At 40.9% G+C, this 13,390-nt stretch overlaps 1 protein-coding gene across 8 annotated transcripts in view; it reads right to left on the bottom strand.

Moving 5' to 3' along the window:
* Window positions 1–6,941: 6,941 nt before the first annotated feature.
* The window catches only part of ZNF573 (zinc finger protein 573), a 35,978-nt gene continuing 29,529 nt past the window's right edge, over window positions 6,942–13,390 (bottom strand). For all 8 annotated transcript variants that reach the window (XM_081807469.1, XM_081807467.1, XM_081807468.1 and 5 more), the window contains one exon: window positions 6,942–10,342. In XM_081807469.1, the coding sequence (XP_081663595.1) occupies window positions 8,637–10,342 (1,706 nt within the window). In that variant the 3' untranslated portion in view covers window positions 6,942–8,636. The remainder of the gene's footprint in view (window positions 10,343–13,390) is intronic.

Below are 13,390 nucleotides of genomic sequence, written 5' to 3'. Positions count from 1 at the left end.
GATCGAGTCCCGCATCGGGCTCCCTGCTCGGCAGGGAGTCTGCTTCTCCCTCTGACCCTCCCCCCTCTCATGTACTCCCTCTCTCTCAAATAAAAATAAATAAAATCTTAAAAAAAAAAAAAAGAACACAGGCTCTATTGTCAGACTTATAGGAATTGAAAATGAGTTTTAAGCTGTGAGGGTTAATATTACCTCAGTGCCTCTGTTTATTACAAACTCAGCAAAGAAAGGTTAAGAGTATTACCTACCACATGTGACTGTTTTGAAGAATAAACAAGACAATCTATATAAACACTAAAAAGTATAAGATGGCTGATATAAATTATTTATCACTACTGAAAGTGAAAGTCATTACATAACCCTTAATCCATTATTATACATGGAAATTAATTCTGCTGCATTATGTTTTTCTCATAGAAAATTTGTGCTACTTGGGCTTTCTCTTTACTTTTAAAAATTTCAGTTCCTATCTTTGAAAAAATATAATTCTTCTTGATAAAATCATTAGTAATGAGAGAGAGAGAGACAGAGAGATTACCAGACAGGAAAAGACAGTATGTCCCTTTCCTCACTCCCCAGCAGCTATATAAACACACACAAGCGTATTTATGATGCTGAATGGAGTTCTTCTTGCTCTCTAGGGCTGCTGAGGACTGATAAAGGGTATATATTAAATATATATATATATTATCTATATCTACACCTATAATCAGGATGTGATAAAATGCAATCTTAACAAATGAGTAAATCTTATTCTGCATAATAGGGGGATTTATATTACACTCTTTATTTTCTGTTATAAAAACTATCTTTGGGAATATTATTTGTACTTTCCAGACACCTAGAATTAGAATTTAGTGCTATTTTCTCAGAAAGTAACCTTAAATCTGTAAATTATTAATTATAATCACCACAGGAGTTTTGACTTGCTCTGATTCTGACCTGGACCAGTTCACAGGCAACACAGTAGTCTCCTGTATCAATGCCAAGCTTACTGTAGACACCCGATGGGCACAGTGCACTACAGCACAGAACTCCTGGGCTCAAGTGATCCTCCTGCCTCAGCCTCCCAAGTAGCAGGAACTACAGGCACATGCCACTGCCTAAATTATTAATTATGAAAGGATGTATTATTTAGTAATATGGTGCCACAATAAGATTTTAAGCAACATTCCTAATATCTAAAAGGTGAAAATTGAATGTTCTTCAAAGAAGGAGATCCCTGGCATTTCCTCCTCCCTAACAAACAGAGGTACAAGAAAACCCATGAATGGGTTAGATTTCTTTTTCAAACTAAGAGTAGAACTCTGACTCTTTTATTTCACCAATTATGTTTTGCCAAAACAAAGCCACACAGAAATGTTCACACATAAATTGGAAACACATACACCAAATATTAAAAGTGATTATTTTTAGGCAGTGAGATATTGTTCTTAAATTTCTTAGGACATTAATTTCTTTTGCAATAAGTCTGCATTAATTCCATTATAATAAATACAACAAAAAGATATTCAAAAGTATTTAAAATGTTTTAAGTCACTGTTATGGCAGAGGCTATATTTTCATCATTTAAAAAAATCTGTACTGGGATGCCTGGATGGCTCAGTAGGCTAAGCGTCTGCCTTTGGCTCAGGTCATGATTCCAGGGTCCTGGGATTGAGTCCTGCACCGGGCTCCTTGCTCAGTGGGAAGCCTGCTTCTCCCTCTGCCTGCCCCTCCCCCTGCTTGTGCTCTCTCTGACAAATAAATAAAATCTTAAAAAAAATAAAAATTTAAAAAATCTGTACATACTAGGCCTACCATGAGAAATCAGTGATTGAAACAACTACCACTTACCTGTTCTTTAATAGCCTTTAGTTGTACTACACAGAAATAATCAGATACATTTTACTATAAAGATTTTTCCATTAACAGAAGGGAAATGGCCTTTGCAGGTTAATGAGAATATGTATGTAAAATAGGCAGAAAAGTTTTTTGAGTACACAGAAGCTGTCCAATAAATATGACTACATACCTTCCATTCTTCTCTGAATAACCAATTAAAATATCATTTTGGATACAATCCTCCCAAAAGGGTTTTACAAAATTTTATTTTTAAAAATGAACTTCATATATAAATTTTTCTTTTTTCTAGATTTTATTTATTTATTTGAGAGAGAGAGAGCATGCACGCATAACAGCAGGGGGTGGGGCAGAGGGAGAGGAAGAAGCTGACCCTCTGCTGAGCAGGGAGCCTGACATGGGGCTCAATCCCAGGACCCTGAGATCATGACCTGGGCTGCCACTTAACCAACTGAGCCACCCAGGCACCCCTAAAATTTTCTTGAATACTATCTCCACAAATATTAATGGTTTCATTAGATAACAGTCTCTTTCCTTATAATGACTAATTTTTATAAACAGAAATTGTATCATCTGCATAATAATCTCTCATTGATGTCATGGGCTTTGTCAACCATTCCCATTATCTTGATCACTAATTTTGTGCAAAACTGTACCAACGCATAACAATTTTTGATGCTAGATAAAACCAGGTGTAAATTTTTTGAATTACATACACCCTTGGAAAATGAAAGTTTCCAAATATATGCAGCAATTATCTACACCCATAAATACAAAGGACCCTTGTTAAGAAATTCTGGTCTTGAACACTTGAATTCTGGCTCAGTCCCTTAAATTGTAAACACACGTCACAACCTCATATTTTCATTTCTTCTTAACTACAGAAACCTGAAGGGGAATAATCAGAGTCACTACAGTGCTGAGCATTTATGTTCTACCCTCCATGGCTACATCCGCTGTGACCTCATACATATTAACCATAATGAAGAAAGACTGTTCACATGTGGTTCCTTCCTTTGGGGCTAAGAGAATGCTGACATTCTCAAGTATGTAAATGAATCCCAGAAAACTCCCAAGAAGGACAGTCCCGGGAAGGAATACCATTCTTGGAGTCTCCCTATCCACACGTTCCTAGAAGCCTGTCTCAGGGGTAATTCATGATCTAAAACTCCCATCCTAACAGCTGGTCTATACCTTCTTACCAAAATCCTCCATGGAGGGCTCAGTATATGGTTTCCCGCCAGGTGGTAATCATACGTGGCTGACAGGAAGGTGGAGAAAGCGGCAGCGAACCCAGAGCCACCGGTCCCAGAGCCACTCACCACAGAGCCACCACAACCAAAGCTCAGACGAAGCACACGCACCTTACGTCTCCATCATACGAGGGCAACCACGCACCCCTCCTAGTCTTACCTCTGCACCCCAGCTCCGCCTCCCACAAACACACGCTTCCCGTCTTTCTCACAGGGACACAAGCACCCTCCTCTGCGGCTCGAGCACCCACAGGCCTGAGGGGACCGGCACCCGCGCCCCCGGCTCCCACTCTCACCGCCACTCGCCGTCCACGCGGGCTCCACGCTACGTCCGCACAGCCTTTTCCGCGGCGACCCACAAGGACGTCTTCCTCACACTGGGGCCACTCACGCGCGGCGCCCAACAGGAGACACACAAAAAGAGCCCGAGGTCCCAGTCACCACGCGCACCGTGGGACCCGGAGCGCAGCGTCGTAAAAGTCCCGAAGTAAAGCGGCCAGCTCCGCTCCCGAGCCCCGGAGACTTCTGGGAGTGGCCGCGCGGCCTGGGCGTGCGCAAGCGCAAATCACCGACCTGCTGGAGGCCGGAACCTGAGGCGAAGGGCGCATGCAGCGGCTGTCCTTGCCGAGCGAAGGCGAGTCCGGCTGGTCCCGGACCAGGGAGTTCTGAGAAGGGGACTGCGGAGCTCTTCTCTTCGGAGGCCTCAGGCGTGTGTGTGAGGGCCTGCCCTGTAGAATCAGCGATGTGGCCCCGAAGACCATGGTGTGCTTGCTTGGGTGGAGCCCCTGAACGTGGGATGCTGAGTCTGTTGTGTCCTCTGAAATAAAGACAACCTGTTCAGTAATGTATGCAAATGTTAACTTTTATACTATAGGAAAAGGTCTAGCGTGTCCAACGAAGTGTTAAGTAAATGACTAACTAACGTTACATTCAGGAGGGGACGCCATGTGATGGGGGCTGGCCCAGGCATGCCAAGGGGAGTACCAGAAGGGTGGCCCAGGCAGGCAGACCTACCAGAGGACCTGTAGGTTTGACCCTGAAAAGGTATCTAAGTCAGGTGCTGAGTGCCCAGGGCCAAAGCCTAGCCCAGAGAGGAAGGGTTGGGGCCTGGCTGGGGGCTAGCAGAGCCTAGGGGCCTCCCCGAGCTGGGCTGGAACTCAAGGCATGTCTGCCAGTTGGACTCAGGCAGCTCCTGGAGACAGACATGGAGGTAGAGGTTCTCTTCCAGGAGGTCCAGACACGAGCTGATCTGGTCCAACACCAAGCTGATGGCAGCATCTACTGCTTACCTGAAGCCATCATCCTTGCCTTTTCCTCTCCCCTGCACAGGCTTGCCCAGATCCGGGTTGGGGTGATATCTGGTTGGGGAGCCGAAAGGGCCTTACAACCATTGATAGGGTGCCTTTTACACCGACAGCCACCACCTGGCAGTAGGTGGAGGTGCCAGGTTGAATTTGAAGCTTTTTTTTTTTTAGAGAGAGAGAATACACACGCGGGTACAGGATGAGAGGGGCAGGGGGTAAGGGAGAGAGAATCTTAAGTAGGCTCCACACCCAGTGAGGAGCCCCACTTGGGGCTCATCTCAGGACACTGAGATCATGACCTGAGCCAAAATCAAGAGTCCAGCTTAACCACCTGGGCCACCCAGGTGTCCCTGAAATTGAAGAATTCTAACAAATGTCAGGTGTGTGGAAAACTGTAAGTATTAATTAAATTTGGACTTTCTTAAGTTAAAATGCTTGTTATATTTCTATATTAACAGCCTGCAGAATCAAACCAAGAGTAAAAATTTTCTGAAGTGATAAAAGAAAAAAAATGGATCAAGAAAGAATAGGTAAATGTGAAAGAAAACAAGAAATTAAGAGAAAAACAGAAAGAACATTAGGCAACTAAAAATGATTCATGTTTGTCAATAATCATTGGTAAATTAAATGGATTAATTCCATTAAACATCAATTTAAAAATTAAGGAGGTCTCAATTTCATTATTGAGCCTCCACTGCACAAAATAAAACTTTGGGTTTTTTTCCTCCTGTTCAAAAAAAATTAAGGGTTGGGGAATGGGTTAGCCTGGTGATGGGTATTAAAGAGGGCACGTATTGAATGGAGCACTGGGTGTTATACACAAACAGTGAATCATGGAACACTGCATCAAAAAAAAATTAATTAAAAAAAATAAAAATAGGGGCACCTCGCTGGCTCAGTAGGTGGAGCGTGCTACTCTTGATCTTGGGGTTGTGAGTTCAAGCCCCACTTTGGGTGTGGAGATTACTTAAAAAATATAATCTTTAAAAAAATAAATAAAAATAAAAATCTGGGTGTAGGTGTTAAAAGGGTCACATCTAGGGGCGCCTGGGTGGCTCAGTCGTTAAGCGTCTGCCTTCGGCTCAGGTCATGATCCTGGGGTCCTGGGATCGAGCCCCGCATTGGGCTCCCTGCTCTGCAGGAAGCCTGCTTCTCCCTCTCCCACTCCCCCTGCTTGTGTTCTCTCTCTCATTGTCTCTCTCTCTGTCAAATAAATAAATAAAATCTTTTAAAAAAAAAAAAGGGTCACATCTAAAGCTTAAGGAGAAAGTGGCAATGAAAAAGATGATAAAAATTATATACCAGTTAAATACTTATAAAAGAAAGTTAACATAATTTTGGAGCAGACAAGATTAATATGGAAGGACGACTGGTGAATGTGGGCTGGACTTGACCTACTTACTGCTAATCAGGAGGATGAGGCAGAAGTGATTGCCAAGGCTAGATTATAGGATCACTTCTGAAAAAAGCCAATTATCCTGTCACAAGGACACTCAAGCAGCACATGGAGAGGTCCCCCTGGAGAGGAAATAACTTGCCAGGATGAACTTATCAGCCACAAAATGAAGCCATCTTCGAAAGCAGATCCTCCAACCCCCATCCATCTCTTTGAGATCTTCAATCCATGAGATACCTGGCGCCAGAACTCCTTCGCATATCTGCTCCCAAATTCCTGATCCACAGAAACTGTGAGAAGCAGACATACTTACTCAGATTTTCAGGTGGCCTGGAATGCAGCAAGAGAGAGGCTTCAGTTTTGAAGGGTGCAGTTTCAAAGAATTTGTGGATATATTTCTTAAAACACAACCACTGGTCCTCAGTATAAATTGGGGTTTTTTTTGTCGGTTGTTTTGTTTTGTTTTTAAAGATTTTATTTATTTATTTGACAGAGAGAGAGGGAACACAAGCAGGGGAGTGGGAGAGGGAGAAGCAGGCTTCCTGAGGAGCAGGGAGCCCTAGGCGGAGCTCGATCCCAAGGCCCTGGGATCATGACCTGAGCTGAAGGCAGACCAGGATTTCCTCATGTAAATCAGGTCCACTGTGGATGAGGATGGCTTTCTCCTGACACTCTTTCTCTGTGCCAGAAGCCAATGTGAGTGAGCCACCTGGACCCGATCCTTCAGATGACTGAAATCTCATGAAAAACCCAATCCAGAAGTACTCAGCCAAGTCACTCCTGAATCTCTGACCCACAGAAACTGTGAGAGCTGTTGTAATGAGCCATTAAGATTTGGGGTAATTTGTAACACAGCCACTGATTATTATGGAAGGCTTTTAGCCGTTCATTAAATTAACAAAATTTTAAGAAAGATTTTATTTTATTTATTTGACAGAGAGAGTGAGTGAGAGTGCACAAGCAGGGGGAGCGACAGAGGGAGAGGGAGAAGTCCTCGAGACTTCCGGCTGAGCAGAGAGCCTGACGTGGGGCTCAATCCCAGGACCCTGGGATCATGACCTGAGCCGAAGGCAGATGCTTAACTGACTGAGCCACCCAGGCACCCCTAAACTAACAAACTTAATTGAAAATTCCATGCACGTTGTAGGCATGAAAAAATTGAGGTTCCCATTTTTTTGTTTTAATTTGTCATTATTTTTTTAAAAAGTTTAATTCCAGTACAGTCAACATACAGTGTTATATTAGCTTCAGGTGTACAATATAGTGATTCAACAATTCTATACATTACTCAGTGCTCATCATGATAAGTGTTCTCTTAATCCCCTTCACCTATTTCCCTCGTCCAGCCCCCAGAGTGGTAACCATCAGTTCGTTTTCTATAGTTAAGAGTCTTTTTTTTTGGTTTGTCTATTTTTTCTTTGTTCATTTGTTTTGTTTCCTAAATTCCATGTATGAGTGAAATCATATGGTATTTGTTTTTCTCTGCCTGACTTATTTCACTTAGCATTATACCCTCTAGCTCAATCCACGTCATTGCAAACAGCAAGATTTCATTCTTTTTTATGGCAAATATATATATATATATTTCACATCTTTATCCATTCATTTATTGATGGGCACTTGGGCTGCTTCCATAATTCGGCTATTGTAAATAATGCTACAATAAATATAGGGTGCATACACCTTTTCAAATTAGTGTTGTTGTATTGTTTTGGTAAATATCCAGTAGTGGAATTACTGGATCCTGTGATAATTCTATTTTTAATTTTTTCAGGAACCTCCATACTGGTTTGTTTTTTTTTTTCCAGTGGCTGCACCAGTTTGCATTCCCACCAACAGTGCAAGAGGGTTCCTTTTTCTCCACATCCTTGCCAACACTGTTTCTTGTGTTGTTAATTTTAGCCATTCTGACAGGTGTGAGGTGATATCTCATTGTGGTTTTGATTTGCATTTTCCTGATGATGAGTGATGTTGAGCATCTTTTTATGTGTCTGTTGGCCATCTTATGTCTTCTTTGGAGAAATGTTTGTTCATGTCTTCTGCCCATCTTTAAATTGGATTGTTTTTTTGGTGTTGAGTTGTGTAAGTTTTTTGTATTTTTTGGATGCTAACCCTTTATTGGATTTGTCATTTGCAAACATATTCTCCAATTCTGTAGGTTGTTTCCTTTGCTGTGCAGAAGCTTTTTATTTTGATGTAGTCCCAGTAGTTTATTTTTGCTTTTGTTTCCCTTCCCTCAGGGGACCTATCTAGAAAAATGTTGCTATGGCCCATGTCAGAGAAATTACTGCCTGTACTTTCTTCTAGGATTTTTACGGTTTTGGGTCTCACATTTAAGTCTTTAATCCATTTTGAGTTTATTTTTAGTGTCTGGTGTAAGAAAGTGGTCCTGTTTTCCCAGCATCATTTGTTGAAGAGACTTTTTCCCATTGCATGTTTTTGGCTCCTCTGTTGAAGATTAATTGACCATATAGCTGTAGGTTTATTTCTGGGCTCTATATTCTGTAACATTGGTCTGTGTGCCTATTTTTATGCCAGTACCACACTGTTTTGATTACTACAGCTTTGTAGTATATCTTGAAGTCTGGGATCATGATACTTCCAGTTTTATTCTTCTTTTTCAAGATTGCTTTGGCTATTCAGGGTTTAACTTGCTATTGTTTAAAGTCAAACATTCCATTAAAAGGGGAGTGACACTGAAATCTTCATAAAGTGATAAGAACTACATTATGAATTCTCTCACCTGGTGAAGACATACCTATAAAGACTAATATTCAATAATTTCTCACCAGTGTGAACTGCCTGATGTTAAAAAAGTCTGGGCCATGCCTAAAGGCATTGTCACATTCCTATGTTCTTAGAATGCATTCCCTGATGTACTTTAAGGGCTGAACCATATCTGAAGGCTTTCCCACACTTTTTACACACATAGGGTTTTTCACCAGTATGAATTCTCTCATGTTGAACAAGGTTTGAAGCACGACTAAAGGCCTTCCCACATTCCTTACAGTCGTAGGGTTTCCCACCAGTATGAATTTTCTGATGTTGTGTAAGATATCCATACATTTTAAAGGACTTCCCACATTTCTTACATTCATAGGGTTTCTTATCAGCATGAATACTCTGATGTGCGGTAAGGTGTGAACTACGTCTAAAGGTCTTCCCACATTCCTTACATTTAAAAGGTTTCTCGTCAGTATGAATACTCTGGTGTAGGGTAAGGTTTCTATAGAAAGTAAAGGTTTTCCTACATATCTTACACTCATAGGGTTTCACACCAGTATGGATTTTCTGATGTTGACTAAGATATCCATGCAAGCTAAAGGTCTTTCCACACTCTTTACATTCATAGGGCTTCTCACCAGTATGAGTTTTCTGATGTTGAACAAGATTTGAGGCAGTACTATAGGCCTTCCCACATTCTTTACATTCATAAAGTTTCTTACCAGTATGAATACTCTGATGTCGAGTAAGATTTCTATATAAAGTAAAGGTTTTTTTACACTCCTTACATTCAAAGTGTTTCACACCAGTATGAATTTTCTGATGTTGATGAAGGTATCCATATAAGCTAAAAGCCTTTCCACATTCCTTACATTCATGGGGCTTCTCACCAGTGTGAGTTTTCTGATGTTGAAAAAGTTTTGAGGCAGTACTATAGGCCTTCCCACACTGCCTACATTCAAAAAGTTTCTCACCAGTGTGAATACGCTGATGTCGAGTAAGATTTCTATACAAGGTAAAGGTTTTCTTACATTCCTTACATTCATATGGTTTCCCGCCTTTATGAATTCTCTGATGTAGAATAAGGTATGAGGCAGTGGTATAGCCCTTCCCACATTCTTTACATTCATATGGTTTTTTACCAGTATGAACACTCTGATGTACAGTAAGCTGATGACCTCTTTTAAAGGCCTTCCCACATTTCTCACATACATAAGGTTTCTCATCGGTATGGATTTGCCCATGTTCAACAAGGTTTGAGCGCCTACTAAAAGCCTTCCCACATTCTTGACATTTATAGGGTTTCTCACCGGTATGAATTCTTTGATGAATTCTAAGGTGTCCACCTTGACTAAAGGCCTTCCCACATTCCTGACATTCATAAGGCCTCCCTCCAGTGTGGATTCTCTCATGCTGAACAATGTGTGAGGCATAAATAAAGGCCTTCCCACATTCCCTACATTCATAGGTTTTCTCACCAGTATGAAATCTCTGATGTACAGTAAGTTGATAACCACTTTTAAAGTTCTTCCCGCATTCTGTACATTCATAGGGTTTCTCACCAGTATGAAATCTCTGATGTAGGGTAAGTTGATAGCCACTACGAAAGTTCTTCCCACAGTCCTTGCATTCATAGGGTCTTCTACCAATATGAAACCTGTGATGTAGAATAAATTGATAGCCACTACTAAATTTCTTCTGACATTTCTTACATTCATAGAGTTTCTCGCTGTTGTATGTGCTCTGATGTTGTGTAGAAGATATATCTTTCTCATAAGTGGGCATTTCTACATAGCTGATTACCTCACAATGTAAATCCAAATCTGAAACAAAAGAAGAAAACAAAAAAATATTTGTATTTCTTATACTAAAGAACATGGAACTTCTACGACAGAAATATGAACCAACAATCATAATAAATGAAGGGCTTATTGAATTGTAAAATATGGTTATGAAATTTTTGAAAGGCCAAGAGTTCAGAGATGTATGTGAAATTATGTGAGATAGTGAAGTTACTGAAATTTAGGTGTGGGCCAGAATCTTCGGCAAGCTTGTTATAAATCTGATATCCTGGTTCTGTCAGAGACCAACTAAGTTAGAATTAAGAGGGAAAAAACCTTGGCATCTTTATTTTGAATCTTTCTACCACTGATTTAAATGCAGATCAAAGGTTAAGAATTTATCCTAAGTTTCTCTAGTGTTTCTCTTTATTCTTGGAATGTCCAAACACCGACTCCTTTGCCCCATCTCCTTTCACAGTCTTTTTTTTAAAAAGATTTTATTTAACAGAGAGAGCGAGAGCACAAGCAGGGGGAACAGTAGAGGGAGAGGGAGAAGTAGGCTCCCCGCTGAGCAGGGAGCTTGATGTGGGATTCCATCCCAGAACCCCGGATCACGACCTGAGCCGAAGGCAGACCCTTAACCATCTGAGCCACTGAGGTGCCCCCTTTCACATTCTCTCTTTTCAGCACTTAGGATATGGTACAATCTTCTCTTTCACTTGATGCTTTCCAAAGACTGTTTCGTATGACAAGACTCCTTGGACCTGGGCACTTTGTAAGCTGATTCTTCTCATCCTTTAGTCTCAGGATAAATGTCCTATCCATTAGAAAGGCTGCACCTGCTAACTCTAAGCATATCCATGTCTCTCTTTTTATGTTCTAGCACTTCATTACTTCCACCATCCCTTTGTTTCCAATTATGGTGTCATTAGTTTCCTTATTTGATATTCTACTTACATTTCCCTAAATTTCCCCAAGAGCAGACTCTACAATCCTTCTTTTTCCCTTTTTTTTTTTTTTAAGAATTTATTTATTTCTTTGACAGAGAGAGAGAGCACAAGTAGGCAGAGTGGCAGGCAGAGGCAGGGGGAGAAGCAGACTCCCCGCTGAGTGGGGAGCCTGACGCAGGACTCAATCCCAGGACCCTGGGATCATGACCTAAGCCAAAGGCAGATGCTTAACTGACTGAGCCACCCAGGCACCCAGTCCCTCTTTTTTTTCATCACTGAATTATAAGGTTCTGATATATCAAGGTGCTAAATAATTGTTCTTACTTATCTTCAGTTGAGTTTTATTATTCCTTCTCCATTCTAAATATGCTAACTCTGTGTTGGTTCATATCCTTTTTCATATCCTTTCTTCCTTTTCTTTATTTTCAAGGCCAGCCATCCTTGTACTTCCCAGTATTGTGATGCCTTTTCAGACAATCACAGATATGTACTTGAATGAAATAAGAAATTCCTTCCATTTGGAGATGCTGGAGAGAATCAAGAAATTAAAATGTGGGGTAAAGTCCTGGGATACCAGAGTGCCTGGGGCTGTTAAAAGGAAATATCAGATATAAGCTGGAAGATGGCAATCCAGATTCAGGAAAAGACTCAGGAGTATCACTGCAGAATGAGGGGAGGTATGAGTCAAGGGCAAAGAGTATATGACTCAATTGGGGGATGTGTGTAACAGGTGACATGATACATTCTCTGACCTCAAAAAATAACACTGAAAATAACAGCAACATTAGAAAACAAAAAGCACTTCATCTAAAAAATTAAAGGCTCTCTGCTAATTAAATGCACCAGCAGAGGCAGATTGGATACCCACACAAACTTTGACTTGGATGTCAAGACTAATGATGACACATATACATCAGGAAGATGTGAAAAGATTTATTACTTGTATAACAAGGCTTCCTAGAAAGAGCAGAGTGGTTCCCAAATAGGTCTGAAGAGGACTTGAGAGATTTGGAAGAGAATGACTTGGGGGTTTTTTTTGGTAGTTAGGGTGTGGGGCAGGGCTAAGGTTTCCTGGGCATAAGGTTTGCATGGTTTGAACTTTCCACAGGCACCAAAGTAGGCAGCTCTCAGGCTTTTTATCTGCTTGCCCAAAAGTCGGGTAGAGACATGGGGCTTGAAAGCTGTCAGCAGTCAAAAATCAAAAATAGAGTCGGTATCTTTATTATACTGAGGAAATAAACAGTGAAACTAGAGAAATATAACCAGACAAAAAATGAAAATACTACATTTCAGAAGGTACAATATTTAACCATAGTGCCCAGAGAAAAGTTGTCACCTCAACACAAATTAAATAAACAATTTATGAAAATGTTTAGAAAAAACATCAAAGTAAGCCAAAGGAAAGCAGAAAGTATAAAGATAAAAAACCCAGAATGTAGGGGCACCTGGGTGGCTCAGTCGTTAAGCGTCTGCCTTCGGCTCAGGTCATGATCCCGGGGTCCTGGGATCGAGCCCCGCATTGGGCTCCCTGCTCGGTGGGAGGCCTGCTTCTCCCTCCTCCATTCCCCCTGCTGTGTTCCCTCTCTCGCTGTCTCTCTGTCAAATAAATAAATAAAATCTTAAAAAAAAACAAAAAAACCCAGAATGTAATGAGTTTAGAAAAAGAAAATCAACACATAAATTAAAAAAGATATCTCTTGAGGGTGGCCTGGGTGGCTCAGCTGGTTAGCGTCCAACTCTGGATTTTGGCTCAGGTCATGATCTCAGGGTTGTAAGATCAAGCCCTGTGTTGGGCTCAGAGCTGGGCGTGAAGCCTGCTTAAAATTCTCCCTCCCGCTCCCTTTCCCCCCACCCCCACTCTCTAAGAAAACAAAAAAACCCAAAAAACAAAACAGAAAAACAAAAAGGTATCTCTTGGGAAAAAAAAAATCAACATATGAATGTACACTAGCTAAACTAATCAAGAAAAGAGGGGAGAACAAACAAAAAATTAAGATACTATAAAAGTGAAAGACAAACATAAGAAAATATTGATCAAAATCAATCCTACAAAGGACAAAAATCTGAAACAGGTTAATTTTCAGGAAATAGAAAAAATGTCAAAAAGGCTAGTAGCAATAAGCACCCTGATCATTTACAC

Source organism: Leptonychotes weddellii, chromosome 16, assembly GCF_054177405.1.
Source record: "Leptonychotes weddellii isolate Sample4059 chromosome 16, ASM5417740v2, whole genome shotgun sequence".
In the NCBI taxonomy this organism is placed as follows: domain Eukaryota; kingdom Metazoa; phylum Chordata; class Mammalia; order Carnivora; family Phocidae; genus Leptonychotes; species Leptonychotes weddellii.
This window is presented reverse-complemented; position numbering and strand designations above follow the sequence as displayed.